The sequence below is a fragment of the Rhinolophus hipposideros genome (genome assembly GCF_964194185.1).
Source record: "Rhinolophus hipposideros genome assembly, chromosome: 25".
In the NCBI taxonomy this organism is placed as follows: domain Eukaryota; kingdom Metazoa; phylum Chordata; class Mammalia; order Chiroptera; family Rhinolophidae; genus Rhinolophus; species Rhinolophus hipposideros.
This window is the reverse complement of record NC_138071.1, coordinates 9961049-9978622: the sequence shown is the minus strand read 5'-3', so window position 1 is coordinate 9978622 and position 17574 is coordinate 9961049. Positions and strand designations below refer to the sequence as shown.

At 39.6% G+C, this 17574-nt stretch overlaps 1 protein-coding gene and 1 pseudogene across 2 annotated transcripts; one reads left to right on the top strand and one right to left on the bottom strand.

The window, feature by feature from the left end:
• The first annotated feature begins 779 nt into the window (after positions 1-779).
• Positions 780-4429, top strand: LOC308492846 (repressor of RNA polymerase III transcription MAF1 homolog; annotated as a pseudogene). Its single transcript has 3 exons — positions 780-799; positions 3344-3674; positions 3724-4429. The product of its transcript is annotated as a repressor of RNA polymerase III transcription MAF1 homolog (transcript).
• Positions 4430-4492: 63 nt separating this feature from the next.
• Positions 4493-16481, bottom strand: LOC308492845 (hyaluronidase-1-like; the record flags this gene model as incomplete). Its single annotated transcript, XM_081038307.1, is given in 9 exon segments — positions 4493-4696; positions 10034-10094; positions 10096-10122; positions 10124-10410; positions 11825-11914; positions 15541-15651; positions 15655-16002; positions 16004-16198; positions 16200-16481. Coding segments are annotated over 9 exon segments (1605 nt in total).
• Between the last annotated feature and the right edge of the window lie 1093 nt (positions 16482-17574).

Genomic DNA, 17574 nt, shown 5'->3' with positions numbered 1-17574 from the left:
CCTTAAGTAGACAAAAACGGTTTGTTGGACTTTTGATTGCAGGAATTACGGCTTTGGTTACTATTATTGCAACTGCTGCTTCAGCAGCTGTAGCTCTTTCTCAAACTATTCAAAATGCTCATTATGTTAATACTCTTACAAAAAATGTTACTTTGGCTTTAGGGATTCAAGAAAATGTTGATGTAAAAATAAAACAAAAGGTAAATGCCCTTTATGATACAGTTCAATATATGGGAGATGTGATCCAGAGTTTAAAAGTTAGATCTCATTTGGAGTGTCATTCAGAATATCATTGGATATGTGTCACTTCTAAAAAGTATAATCAAAGTCAATATAATTGGAATCGGGTTCGTTTACATCTCCAAGGAATTTGGCATGATGCTAATGTGTCTCTAGATATGCTTCAGCTTCATAATGAAATTAAAATTATAAAAGAAGCTGAGCCATTGAAATTTGATGCTGCCCAGGCTGCTTCAAAATTTATTGATGTTCTTAAGAATGCTATGCCTTCTATGCCAAATCTCACTTATTCTATCTTGATTTTTCTAACATTAAGCATCTGTGTCTGTGTGATTCTGTGCCTACTTCCCATCCTCATTAAGCATTTCATTAATCAAATACTGGAGTTGCGAGCTGACATTTATCAACTGAAACTTAAAACAAGACCTTGATTCCCTCTCCCCCCTGTGCCTAATGGGACGGGTTAGCCAAAGACGGGTAAGTCTTAAGGAGCCTTTCAACACCTAAGACAGGGCTTGTATTGCACAGTACGAGCACCGATGACGGGCAAGTTGATAAGGTTATCCTGAGACGCCCAAGCCAGGCGCCGTCACCCTGCTTTTTTGCTGTATGAAAATTTTTGCAGCTTTAAAATAAAAAAAAGGGGGATATGTGGGGAGCCATGATTTCTTGTTTCTCAGAAACCTTGTGAACTGGCTAATATATAGTTAACTTGTCTCAGCTTCTAAGGTAAAGGACCTTGAGAATGTTTACAAGTTGCTAAGGAATGAGATGGAACTGGCCAGTTTCCCAGACACAGATAACTGGTGGCTATCATGACATTTTAGTAGTCTCTTTTCTATAATAATTATGACTAGGAAACTTTGTGATGATTTTGTAGTTTCTGTGTAAAAGTTAAAAATTTATTTTGCTTGAGGTAATGCACCCATGTTATTGTTAAACTGCACGTACCCATAGGGTATATATATTGGTGAAGGTGATTAAATCATTGCTCCAGCATCACTGGAGACCTCCAGCATCACTGGAGACCTGCAGCATCATCATATGTGTGTGTGTCTCTTTTTTCATTCCCGCTCCCCCTTCCAGGGACTGTTCGTCTCGTCGGCAGGCTCCGACATTCTTGAAAAGTGGGATTTGTTTTTTTCAAATATAATTGACAAGAGGATGCACAGAATTTACTCATTTGGATCTATTATGAACATTGGAGCTATGCTTAGAGAAAGGGCTTCATTCTGTGAAAAAGATAACGAGATTATTCTGATAGAAATCCACAGTATCTGCAATTCTATTACATGTAGAAATATTCAAGGGATGGGCTAAGTTAAGGAGACTAAGATTTCAACAAACAAGCAATTATAGAAGATGATGTAAGGATAAATATAACTTTAATTACTGAATTTGTTAAAACTTTTCCCAAGAAAGAATCAGGCTCACATAGAAGTTTATTGCTGAGAAAATGTGTCACACACTATGATTTTCAAAAAAAATTATAAAGAATATAAACCCTGAATCTCTATACATGAATTTTGATAACTTGTTATGTTTTTGTTTTTTTAACTTTTGCATTTAACACTTTTTCAATTCTTTGCTTGTGACTCTACTTAAATATAAAGAATCTATGAATACTTCAATAAGAGATCTTTCCATCATCAAACTGAATTTTAATTTACTAACAGGGCTGAAATAAAGCATATAACTAAGATTCCTTAGATATTTCTTCAATAACGTAGTATATATGAGTAAAATATATATGAGTATCTCAATTAACAAAATCTATATTCAAGTTAGTTACACAGGACCTGGCAATGGAGTTAGGAATACTCAAGTTTTATTGCCTAAACGATCTTACTCAACTCATATTTTTTTTCAACTATTTCACTTTATCTTTGATATTATGTAGCCACTGAAGTACACAGCTTTTTTCTCCATCATTAGGAAATTTCTTGACTAAGATTTTCTCTCCCCAATGGATTAAATTATTTAAGATTTATCTTTTTATATTATTTGGTACTTTTTTTCTTGGAAAATATAAATCTATCTATATGTATCTATATGTACAAATCTTTTCCCCCAATTATTAATAAATTTTCCAATTTGAAGTGTCTGTTGGTTATCTCTAAATATTCAGTCCCTTTGTTAGCATTTGCAAAGAAAATTTAAAACCTGTTTTTATGACGAAAAAATGTCCATGTCCTGAAAGGATCCATGTTTCTTTAAAACTGCAATACTTGTTCCAAATAACAGTTCTCTAATACTGTACGTCATGGTAGGTATGGTAACTATGGACCACATCTTGAAAAACATGTCTTCAAAAATTGTGCAAAAATAAAATCTTGATCAAATAAGGACATGTACATATACTCTCAAGAAAATTATTGTCTGTAAAGTTAGCTTAAGGAATTCTTCACAACTATGTTATAAAAAATATTAAAGTTGTGGCTCTCTCATAAAGCCATAAGTTCCAATGGCTGATTTTCAGTTAGTTTCCTAGTCCGCTTTGGGGACTCTTCATTTGAGGAATATATTTTACTCCTGTGGCAAGTTAAGTGGTAGGTTATGGTAACGTACGGCAACATACTGTAAAAGGGGCTTTTTTTTTTAAAAGAGAAATTCTGTATTAAGAGGAGAAATGAAGCAAACTTTGAATAGTCAGTAAAGTGAGAATCATTTTCAACTATAAACTTACAACAAATTTAAAATAACTGAAATTGGATGTAACTGTCAGGACAAACGTAGTTTTAGGGTGCTAGGTACCTAAAAGCAAGCTCACATTTTGAAAGGTATTATATTGGCAAAGTTAATAAAGCAAGACCAGAAAAGAAATTGGAGTATTCCAGGACATTTAATAAAATGAGTTGTTTCTAATGCCCCTAACGAAGCATGTTTCTAAAAACAGTCCTTCAATATTGTCAAACAGAACAAAAAGTTTATTTTACCTCTGGTTTTGCTTGCTGCTTGTCCTTTAGTCACCTGCTGCAAAGTAGAGGCAGACGTTGAGTGGCAGAGGATGGCCTGTGGCCGTTCAGAGAAACATGTTATTACAGAAGTGACTCAGTCTCCAAGTTAAACTGGAGGCTTGCATTAAATCTCTTTATAACCAAAGGCAGACTTTCTTAAAAGTATATGGGAGGACGCTGTTGTCTGACCGGAGGAGGCCGAGCTCGGTCGGTCGCTTGCCTGGGCGACCTGGGGCGGTCAGCAGGCGGGTAGGTCGCGATAGTGGGGGCGCCGTGCAGGTGCGAGGCTATGTCGTGGTCACAGCCCTGATGTCACCTTTGAGCTTCTTCCTCCGGGATGCAGGGCGGTCCGAGCAGAGGCCGCAGCGCCGCCCTTGGGTCCTGAGGACCCCGCCCTGCGAGAGCCCGCACCTGCTTCTCCCCCGCGCAGACATCAACCAACCTGACCCGGCCTGGCCCCACCTGGCCAGACAGAGAGTAGCGCAGGCAGGCTTAGCCCCTCAGAGCGCAGGACCCCCTTCCCAAGGACAGGACACCGTTGGAGAACTCGGGCTTCGAGGCCATCAACTCACCGCTGACCGTGGAGACCGGAGATGCCCACACCATCCGCAGGATTGACAGTTACTCATGTAAGATGGGGGTCGGGGGACGACAAGCCCATGTTCAGGCAGGTCTGCCTGGAGGGCCAGCCACACGTGCTGGAGGCACTGTCCCCACCGCAGACCTCGGGCCTCAGCCCAGCAGACTCACCAAGAGCCCAGGTGGTGAGTGCAGCGACGAGTGCAGCCGAAAGACCCTCTTCTACCTGATCGCCAGGCTCAACGAGTCCTTCCCCCCTGACCGTGACCTCAGCCGCAGCCAAGAGTTCAGCCGGGAGCCCAGACCCAGCCGACTGGGGGTGCAGTCGGGGCAGTCTGTTCTCGGGCGTGCGAGAGGACGTCAAGGCCCTGAAGCCAAAGCTGTGGAGTACCGTGGACGAGGAGATGTGCCCGGCCGAATGTGACACTGACAGCGACAACCCGGACTTGGACTCGGACCCCTTCGGGGAGGATGGCAGCCTCTGGTCCTTTAACTACCTCTTCTACAACAAGCGGCCGAAACGGGTCCTCTTCTTCCGCTGCCGCTCCATCTGTGGATCCACGTACGTGCCCTCAGAGGTAGGCAACAAGTTGGATTTGGAGCTGGGGGAAGTAGAGGCGGTGAGAGCAGCCCTGAGGAGCCCAGCGCCATGAAGGATGGGGTTCCAGTGATCTGTATGTGAGGAGGAGGAGCAGAGACCCCAGCTTCATCCAACTTCATCCAGTGCCTGGACCTGCTGGCCAGAGGGGCTCCAGGGCCTCCCCAGGTGCTGGCCAGACCCTGACGCTGCCACAGTTCCAGCGCAGCCCACCTAGCCCTTTGGTGCCAGTGCCTGGATAGCACTCACCTCCACAGGCTCTGCTGCACAGACTGGGGCTGGACTGAACCTTCGCACAGAGCCACTGCCCTGCCCAAAGAAGCTGACACAGGCAGGGACAGCTGGACTGCAGAGCTTATTTTTGTATTTTGTATGGCGTCAGGTCTGGGCCTGTGCACTGCAGCCCAAAGGGCCCTAGACCCAGCAAGCAGGTCACAGTGGTCATCTGCCCTGGACTTGGGCTGGCTCCTGGCTCCCTGTACCCCCACTTAGCCCATGGGGCAGCATGCACTGAGTGTCACTTTGCTGCAGCTCGTTTGTTTCCAATAAAAGTTTCTGTGACTTACAAAAAAAGAAAAAGTATATGGTTATAAGTGACCATTGCTTTCTGAAAATACCCACTTTAAATTCACTGACGTAAGAAGGAAAAAAGAAAACTTTGATTGGAACTTGAATTGTAAAATAGAGAGGTAAAGAAAACTGTATATTTAAAAGATTTCTAGTTTAAAGAGCAAAAAGGGTCAAGTGCTTTGTGTACTACAATATATAGTATTTAAAAAATAAATCCTAATATGCTATCCTTGATGATAATAGAATAACTAACTCATGGGGTATTAGCTATCACCCTGAGTATATACATTAATTTACTACAACTAATGGTTTAAGGTGATGAATTGAGCTCATATATTTACTGTGTCATCTTCAGTACATGTTCTTAGAACAAAACACAATATAAAGCTGAAAACAAGAAGAGGTGACACGACTCAAAGACTGAAAACAGATGAAACTGAATCAGAAATATTTAAATAGTAGAAACTTACTTTAAAGGTATGAATTTCTCCTTTTGGAGAAAGAAACCTTAAGTGCAGCAACAAGTCAAAAACAAACAAACGAAAAACACCCTACAAGTACGTGGAGGACCAGTTATCAGAGCAATCAATTAAAATATTTCTTTCAGTGTAGCAGAACCAGTCAGACCATTCAACTTCCCACAGTATGTAGAATGATAAGTAACAGAGACATTTGACCCCAGGACATTAAAATATGGAGAAAGATCTTTTTAGGTAACATTCAGAGTTTGGCTGTTGGACCAAATACAAAAAGCACAGCTGAACTAGATATAGCTGGGTCTTCCCTGAGGGCATGAAGGGGATAAAAAAGGAAAGTCTACTCAACCTTTGATGGAATTACATTCCTCTTCCTTTACAGTTTTCTCCTCACTAACAGTTGTGAGGGTTCTTAGTAACCTGACTGCTGCTCACAGATGCTCCAGATGGAATGTAGTCAACATGCCTCAGCCTTTTCACAGTTTACAGTCCATTCTCCATTCAACATAAGAATCCTGTTGGCTTCTAGTCAAGATGGTGAAGTAGGTAAATGTTGTGCTACCTTCTCCCACAACCACCTCAAAATTACAACTAAACTACAGAACAACTATCATTGAGAATCACCTGAAGTCTAGCTCAACTGAAGTCCTGTAACTAAGGTTATACAGAAGAAGCATGTCAAGACTGAAAGGAGGGACAGAGACATGGAATGGGTTGTCTCACATTTGTCTATGGCAGTTAAAACTCAAGAGGGATATCTCAGCTATGGAGGATCCCCCCTGAGGAGCAAGGAGTCCTACACAGGGTTCTAGTGCTGAGAAAAGAAGTCGCCACAACTTCTGGCTGTGAAAACCAGCAGAGAGTGTGACTGAGTGAGATGGAAGGCTGTTAGAGTCCCAGGCGCTCCTCTGAAAGGACCCACACACAGTCTTACTCACTGAGGAATTCACTTGCTCTGAGCTTGAGTGTTGGGACAGCAGCTCAAAAGGCTCCAGGGACATACTGGATTCAGGCTGGAAGGGTAGCTTTCTCCCACACAGAAGTACTAGCAGAAGCCATTGTTCCTTAGCTAAGCCCTCTCCCCACCCAACATGCAGACACAGGCAGGCTCCATATCTCTCTATCAATATAGCTAACATTGTTTGCCCTCCCCTGGTGATTCCCTGAGATCTCACCCCACCCAACTTGTCAAAGCCTTCAGTGGTTTTCCACAGAAATGGCTCGTCTTGTCTCGTGCTTCAGACCTCCCTAAAATCTCTCAAAGGTTCACAAACCCCAAACAAGCAGCATCTGGCCTCAGTGTGACCTCTTGCTTAGCAGCCCCAAGCCTGATACTAGTGGCAGCCGACCTTGCTTCACCGCCTCTCCTAGGCACCGCTAAGCCCAGCACAAGTAGCAACCATCTGCAAATCACTTTGTAGCACATACCAAGTTGTCCTGGGCAGAGCACAGGCAGTGGCTGACCTTGGCCTTCACCAGATCCCTCCAAGAAGCCCCAGAACCAACACACCTGGTGGACAGCTTCAGACCACACCAGAGCACCACCCAACCACCTCCACAAATAACACACACAAAGGTCAGACTAGGCAGGCACCAGAGCCCCACTAAAGCAAATCCTGTTCCTTGGGATTAACCCCTGCACAACAGCTCTTCCACTGTAGTCACAGCCAGTCCCAACAGCCAGTCAGCCTGAGGGTCAACCCCTCTCACTTACGTGCAAAGAAGGGCACACACAGCTCACACAAGGGACACACCTGGCTCAGGTGATGCCTACACCCACTGGCCCCACAAGTCACCTACTACATAAGGCCACTATACTAAGACTGGGAGATATAGCAGCTCTACTTAATACACAGAAGCAAAAATAGGGAGACCGCCAAAATGGGAAGACAAAAAAACTGTTCCAACTGAAAGAACACAATAGAATTCCAGAAAACAAACAAAAAAAACTAAACAAAATGGAGACAAGCAATCTACCAGTATCAGAGTTCAAAACACTGGTTATAGAGGAGATCCAAGATGGTGGAATAGGTAAATGCTGTGCTTGTCTCATCACATGAACATATCAAAATTACAACTAAATTATAGAACAGTAAACCTGGAGAACCATCTGAAGTCTAGCTGAACAGAAATTTTATAACTAAGAATGTGAAGAAGAAGGCACGTCAAGACTGATAGGAAGGGCAGAGATGAGAAATGGGCTGGTCCCACACCCACAAATGGCAGTTGAAAATTGAGAGAGATAGCTCAGCCACAGAGATTCCCCACGAAGGAGCGAGTACCCCAGCCCCCTACACCAGCCTCCCTAGCTCAGAGTGCTGGTGCTGGGAAGAGGAGCTCACACAACTTCTGGCTGAGAAAAACAGTGGGGATTCCTACTGCCCAGGTGTGACAGAAGAATGAGGGAAACCCAGACATCCTCTTAAAGGGCTCACAAAGGCCACTCACCCTGGGCTCCAGTGGCAGGACGGTGACTTGGGGGCATTGGACACATATGGAGAGAGACTGACTTGTGTAACTTCAAGGAGAGGTCTGGAGGGAGAGTCCCCACTTTCCCCCCATGCAGCCAGCAGGTGGGCACCATCTTTTCTGTGTTGAGCCTTCTCCCCTCACAGGCCAAAAATGAATTTGATTGGTCTGGTGGTTATAGAATTGGGGTGCTTCCTACTTTCTTCTATGTGTTTTCTATATGTTTTCCCTTTCTGTTTTAGCTACCTTAAACCTCCTATTACACCCTGATTATTTGGGAAGCACTGTAAGTTTAAACAGCAGAGAGCACTGATGTGTATCCTATTTGACGTATTCACTGATGATTGGGTAAAGTTGGCTATACCTCTCATTCTCTTCATATTTTCTTTATCTTCAAAATAGTGGTAATATTTACTAATATTTGCCTTTTCTGGCTGTATTGGAATTTATTGAACATCTTGATTTAATATTGTTGAAAAACTTATCATTGTAAAAAAAGAAGGACCCACTCCTTTTCACTTATCATGGTTTGTTACCAATTTTAATACTTGTAGAACATTTCTTACTTGAATGCAAGGACCTAATTAGTAGGTAATTGCAGTCGTGGTGCAGCAGTATACCAATAAAATAGGGAAACTTAACAGATAGCCCTCAATTTAGCTTACTATATTTCACTGTCTGTTTAACTTTTACTTCTCTTGTAAATGAATGAATGAATGAATGACGAATTAATGGACAAACAAATGAACTGAAGTGTGAATCTGAATGCAATCTATCAAAGCTCTATATGTATGCCAGGAGGAAGTACATATAAAAGTGCCATATTTAGAAGATGTCAGAGAGGAAAATGTCTTCTGTAAACTAAGGAGAGAAATGGTATTTGGGAAAATATAATTTATTTTGAGTCTTTATGAAAGAAGATGATCTGGATTATAACTAAGTCAGGTCAAGCGACCACATGAATTTTTCAAATGACTTGCCATGCATTGAAAACTGAAAGGAAATAAATTGCTTAGATATGATATACTTTAATAAACCAACAAGCATCAAATCAAATAATTTCTTATATAATTCCATCTTACAAGAGTCCAACAGGGCTTACCTTCTGATATTTCTGATTGCTAAGGGAATTTCCAAGAGCCCTAGTGACACTTTGGATAAAATTGAACGCTACAGCCTTCAGTCCGCATCCCTCTCGCCCCTATGACTTGATATCCTGGAGTCACTTGTATTATTTAGGAATTTTCAGTCCCTGGAACACAAACAGCTATAACATAATGGTTGCCTTCTTAAGCTCCCATGTTTTTGTGGGTTCCAAGTCCCATATGACCTATGACAAATTCTCCAGGTTGCTATAAATGATTGGTATCTCAAGACCATTGTAGCAATAGCTTATCATAATAGGTGCTCTTGTTACTATCCAGTTTGAGTGTGTAGTTTTTTTTTTTTTAATGTAGATATTATGTTTGATGGGACCCATCGTTCTCCAGAAATTTTTCTTCAATTCTTTTTTTTAAAGTTACTGTCACTCAGACTCTTAGTTTGAATAAAGTTAATTAATGGCCTGGCTCCTCACTCTCCTTACTCTTTCTCCTGCATCAGCCACACTGACCTTCCTGATGTCCTAATACATCCCAAACTTGCTCTCACTTAAAAGCTTTTGCATTTGCTCTTCCCTCTTCCAAAAACGTTCTTCTCAGATATATTTGTGACCTGCTCCTCCTGCCTTTAGGTTATCTCATTAGGGAGGCCTTCTCTGACCACCTTACATGAAATTCCCACAGCGTAATCCCTTTACCCTGCTTTATTATTCTCCGCAGCACTATCACGACTTGACATATATGCATTGTTTATTTGTTTATTTTTGTTCATTTTCCCATAAAACTTTAAGACCCCATGAAAGCAGGGAGTTTAGTATGTTCCCTTCCTTATCCCCAGTGCTTAGCATGAGGGAAGCGCCCAATAAATAATTGCTATATCAATGAATGGAATCAATGATTACCTTTTTGTTTTTTAGTTTAATGTCAATAAATATTTTAAAAGTAGATTGAAGTTAAAAAAAATCAGCATCTTCTACTCTTCAGTATTTCAAAGAGAAATTAACATTGTATTGTAGTAGGGGTAAAAAATTTCAACAGAATTACAGATAAAGTCATGCTGAGAAAAACACTTAAAGTTAGCCGTAGAAGCCTATTCTTCCCCTCTCAAGACATCTGAAGAGACTTGGCAAGACTCCACGCCAGCCATAATAGCAATGACACTCAAATCCACTCTTCATGTCCCTTATTATCTTCCGTTCATCGGATGGAGAAATGATGAATCTGAAGCTCTTATTTAGGACATGTTTCTTACTGCTGCTTTCAGGCATATGCAGATAGGAGGAGGATTCAGGTGTTTTTCGAACACATCTTCCATTATTGGTACGTAAACTTTGGCTGCAGAGTTTGGCTGCAAATGTCACCTTAACAGCATAATGGCCCAATGGACCTTGAATAGACTTTTGCACAGACAAGCAAGTTTCCTGTGGGAAAAATAGAGATCTATTTAGATCACTCTCAAAATGTGATTCCATTGTCCAGGCGGTACTAAGATCCGAAGTTTTGTATGTATTTGGAAAGGCTGAGGAAAAGTAACATTTCAGTGGATTCATCATTTACATGAGAGACTAAGCCCTTGTAAAGTCACGTACTCCATACTCCTCTCCCCACACCTGAGACCCAAGCGTGGGGATGTAGGGTGAGGGGTGAAAATGATTAACTTGGATAATAATAACCAACACTTACATGGCACTTACTGAACATCAGGTACTGTTTTAAGTTCTTCACGTTTATTAATAATGAGATTCTCATAATAGCCCTATGAGATAGATACTATTATTCTCCCCCATTTTACAGATAAAGAAATTGTAGAGTCAATAACTTGCTCACGGTCATATGGCTAGTAGTGACAAAGCATGAGCATTGGAACCCAAGCTGGCTAACTCCAGCCTACTGCTGCTAACAACTCCATCCTGCTAATTTGTGCCATTCCAAGTCAGAAAGAGATGGCTGTTTTATATTCTGTGAGGCTGGATGTTGTAATACTTGAAAATGGGACTATTGGTTAATACCTGGAAGTGAGGAAAAACTGTGGTCTCAGAATTTTCACTTAGGCAGTGAGCCAGGCAACCAGCAGCACATGTTCAAAGTCAGTTGTGGGAAAATAATAGAGCTATTTTGTGTGTGCACAACTGTCAAGAGTAGACTGTTAATAAGACTTTATGTAATATATTTTTTTCCTCCTGTGAGCATTTCTGTCATAGATAATCAGAAAAAGAATCATTTTTTAGAGAATCCATTATCCTTAGTGTGGATAAAAATGTTTTAAATTTAGTATTCTTTTTCTTTGGCATATACGTGAGCATGTATATATATATATATATATATATATATATATATATATACGTTACAGCTGACCCTTGAACATGGGGATTAGGGGCACTGACCACCCACACAATTGAAAAGGAGTATAACTTAAGATGACCCTCCACATACTGGTACATGGATTTCCAGCCACAGACTGAAAATACAGTATATCATTTAGTCTACCAAGATCCCTACACTGTAGACTTCAGTACTTTTCTTAGATGGAGAAACTGAGGCTCAGAATGGTTAATTACCTTGCCCAAGAGTACACCCCTAGAATGTGAACATTGAATTCTCACTTAGGGCTGTCTCATTGGAAAGCTTATGCTCTTTCCGCCCTGCTACTAACCACAGTAGCTGGTGCAGTGTAGGCGCTCAGTGTTAAAGTCTCTGTACTAACGAGTCTCTTTGAATTTCATTCAAGTCAAGTGAGCAGATGAAGAGGAACCATTTGTCCCTGACGTGAAAAATTAAAACAAACAACAATATATAGAATATATTCAAGATGCTGATGGAGAAATCACTGCTTACCTTTGAATCAGAATAGTTGTGTCCTCCCCACAATATTATCCCTGCCTCCCCCAATGCAGCACTCTCACCAATTGTAAGTACTAAGTCCTCCTAGAAAAGAGATGTATCACAAGTAGTTCCTGCCAAACCACATTTAGTCACTGACAATTCAATAAGACTCAACCCATCAACTATGGTAAGGACACATTGATAACATTATCTTTGTTTCTAAAACAAGGAACTATAGAGCAGAATTGGAAAGGGTAATTCTGCTTGAGATATTTACAATTATTTATGATGTTCCAGGCAATATTCTAAACACTGAGCATATAAAAATGAAATAGATTCCAGTTCCTGTCCTTGAGGGAGCTCTATAGGGTGATGGTTGAGAGAGACATGTAAACAAGTAATTACAAGTATAATAAATTAAGTTCTATATGAGCACCCACAAGACGTATATACATTAGAGAAAGTGCTTGATGCTACATGGAAGAGTCTGGGAAGGCTTCCTTGAAGAGCTGAAATTTCAGATGGGTCTTTGGAAATGAGTATAAATTCATCTGACAGACCAGAGGGAGCAGAGTTTTATGTCCAATAGGAAGAATAAGGGCCAAGGCTCATATGTAGGTAATAGTGTGGCCCATCCAGAGAACTGCCAGTAACCACGGGATTTGGGGAGAAGTCAAGGCATCTGAATCTTTGTATATAAGCAGGACCCAAATATAAAGAGTCTTTAATGCTATTTTAAAGTATTGGGACTTAACTACAAAAGTTTGTTAGTACTGGAAAGCCACAAATTTGACACTTTGATAGATATTTCTGTCACATGAAAAAGATGATTGGAGGAGGAAATCAAGATGGTAGGGAGGGACACGAATTAGGAGATGATGGAAACTGCTGTGAGAAATGACGAGGGCCTCAACAAAGATGTTAGTCCTTGTAAAGCAGAGTGGACAGATTGAAAGTTATTTGGAAATCAAGATAGGTAAGTCTTAGTTACCTGTTGGATAATGGAAAAAGAAGAGAGACATCCAAGTAACTCTCAAGTTGGGTGACCAAAGTAGATTATAATTCACCAAGATGGGAAACTGAGCAGGTTATTTTCATGAGCATAGACCAAGAGCAAAGAAGCAAAAACTAGGGAAAGATGAAATACAGAGAGGATGACTGATGGAGCACTCTGTATTCTGTCCTTCCCTGCAAGGTGTGGAGAATCAGAGAGCCAGAGACAAGGTGGTGTTCAAAGACCAGAAAGAATATGGTCACGCCACAGCCAAGCTTCCCCGCATTATAGGAGGTCTCCAGAAACACTACTGCTTGTGTTCTACAACTTGTCTAATACAACAAGAAAGGAAATCATTCTTCCATTGTACTAACTAACATCACGTTCCTTGAATATAAATCAAGTCTCTTGTTTAAATTGAGACACTTCTGAAAGAAAATATCAAGCAGAGTTGGTTTTAAATTTCATTGAAAAGTTATGTTGTTTAGGCAATAAGCAAGAAATATCTATACTGTTTGTTGATATGTGAAACTAGGAAGACAATAGGACACTATTAAAACACTTTAATACAATGTTATTTAGGTAATTCTGTAGTTTTTGGTGAGTAGGGTATGTGGTCTGTTGATTTCTGAAGTAGAGCTCAGAGGTAATACTTAGCCCATAATTTACTCCAAAAGTCTTATAGTACAAAAAAAAATGGGAAAGTTATGAATAATAATTTCATTAAAATGTGCCTCATCTCATTCTCTCATTTTCTATCAAGACAAACTCTGACTACATGGATTACTATTATTTTCTACTGTCATTATCATTGTCTGACACACTGCAGGCACTCAGTAAATCATTTATTTTTAGAGTGGTAAGAGAGAAGTTTATTAGAAAAGATAGTATACTCCAAAGAATTAGGAGCTGGTCAAGCACACTATTAGAAGGGAAAATACAGTCCAAAAAGTTGGGAGCAGGCCCCAAGCAAAAGCAAGTCTCAAAAGGCTCAGAGGGCTCAAGGGCGGCATTATTAGGTCTAGAAAAAGTAGACTCCAAAGAATTTGAAGTGGGCCAAGCAAAAGGAGCTGCTCAAAAGGCCAATAAATTATTTTTGAATGAATAAATATAACCCAATGTCTTTCCCAAAAGGATCTGAGACAGTGACATGACTCAAGAGAGCTCTTACTTGAGGAATAACATATCAAGAAGATTTTGGTAGGTATGAATGATATCCTCAAATATCTGGAGAGCCAGATCTGAAAGAAGGATCTGACTTATTCTAGGTTACACCAGAGGGTAGAATTGCTAGTGGTGTGACGTTATCCAGAGTTTAGTAGAGTAGAGTAGACTGAACTCAGAGTATAATAGATAGAGTGGACTGAACATACTCAAGAACTTTCTAGAATTCATGTTGTTCCCAAATGGCAGTTTTTCTTCTGGAATAGGGAGTACCCCATCAAAAAATGCTAAAGCAAAAGTCAGGTAAGAAAGAAATCATGTTTGGGTGAGAGGTGAATTTGATACCTCTGAGATCCTTCAACTTTGTGTAATGATGCTATGATTGTTTTCCTTCTAAATGGGAATAAACATCCCATTTTGAATAAAACTGAGGAATCCTGCAGTGATAGAGACATCAAGTCTAATCCACAATGTTTGGGTCAATAGATTTTATTCTGAAATGTTTGAAGAATTGATACTCCTTTTAAATGCCTTTATTTCAAAGTGATCTCAGAAGGTGAGCTATGTATTATCTATCAAAAGGCCTTACTTCTGTTTTAGGTATTGGAATAATAAAATTGTGGGCTCACAGGTATGGATGGAGATCTAAGAGTTTTTGGTTTTTTTTTTTTTACTTAGCCACCCATCCAATGATTGACTGACTCCCTATAATAATATTCTATCTAATAGACAATCTAGCAAAAGCTTGAACACTTTCAAGTTATCATTTAAATAAGCTCATTCCCATATCTTTGTGCTTCCTTCTTTGTGTTAAGTCTAAGGACAATATCTATCTGTTCATATGGGGGTGCCAAAAAAATGTAGACAAGTGGGCACTTTGGTCAACGTTGTTTAAGCAGCAGTTCGCTGTAATCAGAAGAGTCTGGACAGTAACCACTTTGAGCACCTCTTGTAATAGCAGAAGTCAAATGCACCTTGTATTCCTCTTTTGTTATCAGTATATATTGAGTATTACAATTTTAGTATAGTTTTCCTTTCTTAAAATGTGTGTACATTTCTTTGGCTCCCTCTTTTAATGCCCTGACACCAACCACACTAACATTGTATGTCAACTCTTAAAGATAAAATCAACAGAACCTATGTTATTTTTGAATTAACCTAACCAATTAAAACATAAAAATGCAATACAACAAAAAGCATAGTTAGTTAATAATTTACCCAAGCTCTATTTTGAATTTTTTGATTTGGAAAATTGCTGCTACTCTTTCACATTCAATAGCTGATTCTGAAATTTCTCCCTCATTAAAATTAACCTATCTGTTATATGATTTAACTCAAGCTTAAGAAATGGTCGGTAGGAAATCCCTGTAAATGCTAAGCTTGTAAGAATTATCTAAAAACTCTAAGTAAACATCTACTTGGCAGTGACACTGTTTCAGAATTGGCTTGACATTTGAAGAAATATATAGCTTTAATAATAGAAGAGTATTCTATTATTAAAAGAAAATAAGCATCCTAAAACATTTTTTCATAGACTATATACTAATTTTACTTATGTAAGTCACTATTTTTCTGACAAGCCTTCAACACTATGCAAATAAGATGGTCTGGAAAAAATAAAAACTGGCAAAACATAATCACGTCTAGCCTTCTCAACAATTCTCAGGGCTTCTCTAACTTGCTAATGAACAAATTTCAAAGCATTTGACCTTGACTTCAATATTTTATCCAAATATATCGAAGTATAAAGTGCTGTGCTTTTTCCCCATAGCCACTGCAGTTGGTCATTGCAGAAAATCTCATCATTTGGGCAATTACCTGTGTAGATCTGTGGATTCATCCTGTAATCATAATTGTAGCAGTCTGGGTAGACATAAAAGCCCCACAAACATTTTGGTCTCATTTCTAAAGCCAGTGTGAGAGTAGTATTCATAAACCTCTTTTCAGCATTTTCAAATTCTTGTTGGGCAACTGTTTTCACTTTCATTTCTGACCAGTCAGGATGGTTGTTTCTAGTGAAGGCTAAGGAGTTATTTTTTATATATTATTCTATTGCCCCAATTTCTATCCCATTGGGGTTTCCAGCTTTCCCAGTCAATGACAGCAAGAGCTTCTGATGTCCACCATGGGACAACTTTTGCAATGTCATCAGCGGTTTTCCTAAGGTTTTCAGAAAGGCTCATATTCTGTGGTATCCCTCCATTAAAGGATTTTCCATCTTGAGAGAAAATAAGGATAATATCCTAATTCATTTGGATAAAATATGGCAGATGTTGATCCACTCTGAGTCTCTAAAGGATTTGATATAATATTAAATAATTGAAGATTCAGATCCACATTGAAGAAATGTTGACACTGCATTGTTGGGGTAGCCCAGAAAATACTGAAAGGCCTGTTCTTGATCATTGGAGGTGTTTCTGGTTTCATGGCTGAATGAGTGAATACAAGCAAGAGAGGCAGCACCCCAACCCTGCCGCCCACCCGTGACACATGGCTTGTAGTTTTCACCATTACAGCAGTCTCCTGAAAAATAAGAGGAGGGACAGAAAAAGTAGATATGATGGAGTCAAATGTCCTGGTAGTTTTATAGCACACAATGAATACCAAACCAAGAAAACTCATGGTGGTGTTTAAGCTTTGTGAAAGTTATGGATATCTAGGCCTAATTTATCGTTTCAGCTGAACAAGAAAGAAAATGAGGCTTTTAAAACAAAACAAAACTAGAAATGTGAAATAAAATCCAGTAAATAAAAACCAAAGTAAAAATTTTTACACAAATTCTCAGCTATGCCAATGCGACCTGCTAGCTCTTCTGGTTTTCATTTTCTGTAATTCCAACTACATTGACCTAAACAATCCTATACTGACAAATCTTCGGTTGTGAGGGGATCTAGAAAAGAAAGTGTGAATGGATTGCCATATCTCCTTATTGGTTACTTGAAAAGTGACTACAAGAACATGCCCTGCTAAATATTAACAAAAACTGGCATTTGAACAAATACTAAATAGAACAATAACAAACAGTACTAACAGTAAGTAATACCTTGCTTGCTATTTGAAATGCACTGGCCTCAACTGTTGGTTTTTTCATTTGTTTGTTTTTAAAACACAGCAGTTACCCTTGGAATTAGCAAAGGGTGAAGTAAAAAACAGATGTGGTATTTAGCTGCTGTTGAGTATGGATTTTGGTGCTATCATCTTTTCTCAGGTCCATAAATAAGCCTAAAACGTGATTACTTCTTTAACTCCATGGTTTTCCCATGAAAAAAATTGTTCTGTATTTTCACCTGTTAAGTCCCAAATGCAACTTAGCTCTCTAAGTCCTTTCTAAATAGTCAGTTGAACCAAAAACTGCCAAAGAATCTTCCCAGAATACAAGGACTGTCTCATAATGGATGCATTCCAGCCAACAAGATGTCATCCTGAAATCACTATGGTTTAAGTTATATGTTAAAATGATTTTATCATGCACATGTTTTTAAAAAATAATCACAGGTTTTTCTCTGATGTAATAAACTCAGTGTCTTTTTAAGAGTCATACATTACTTTTTATGTTCTTGCATGCTTTATTTAATATAGTAAATGCAGATAAAAGACACCAACC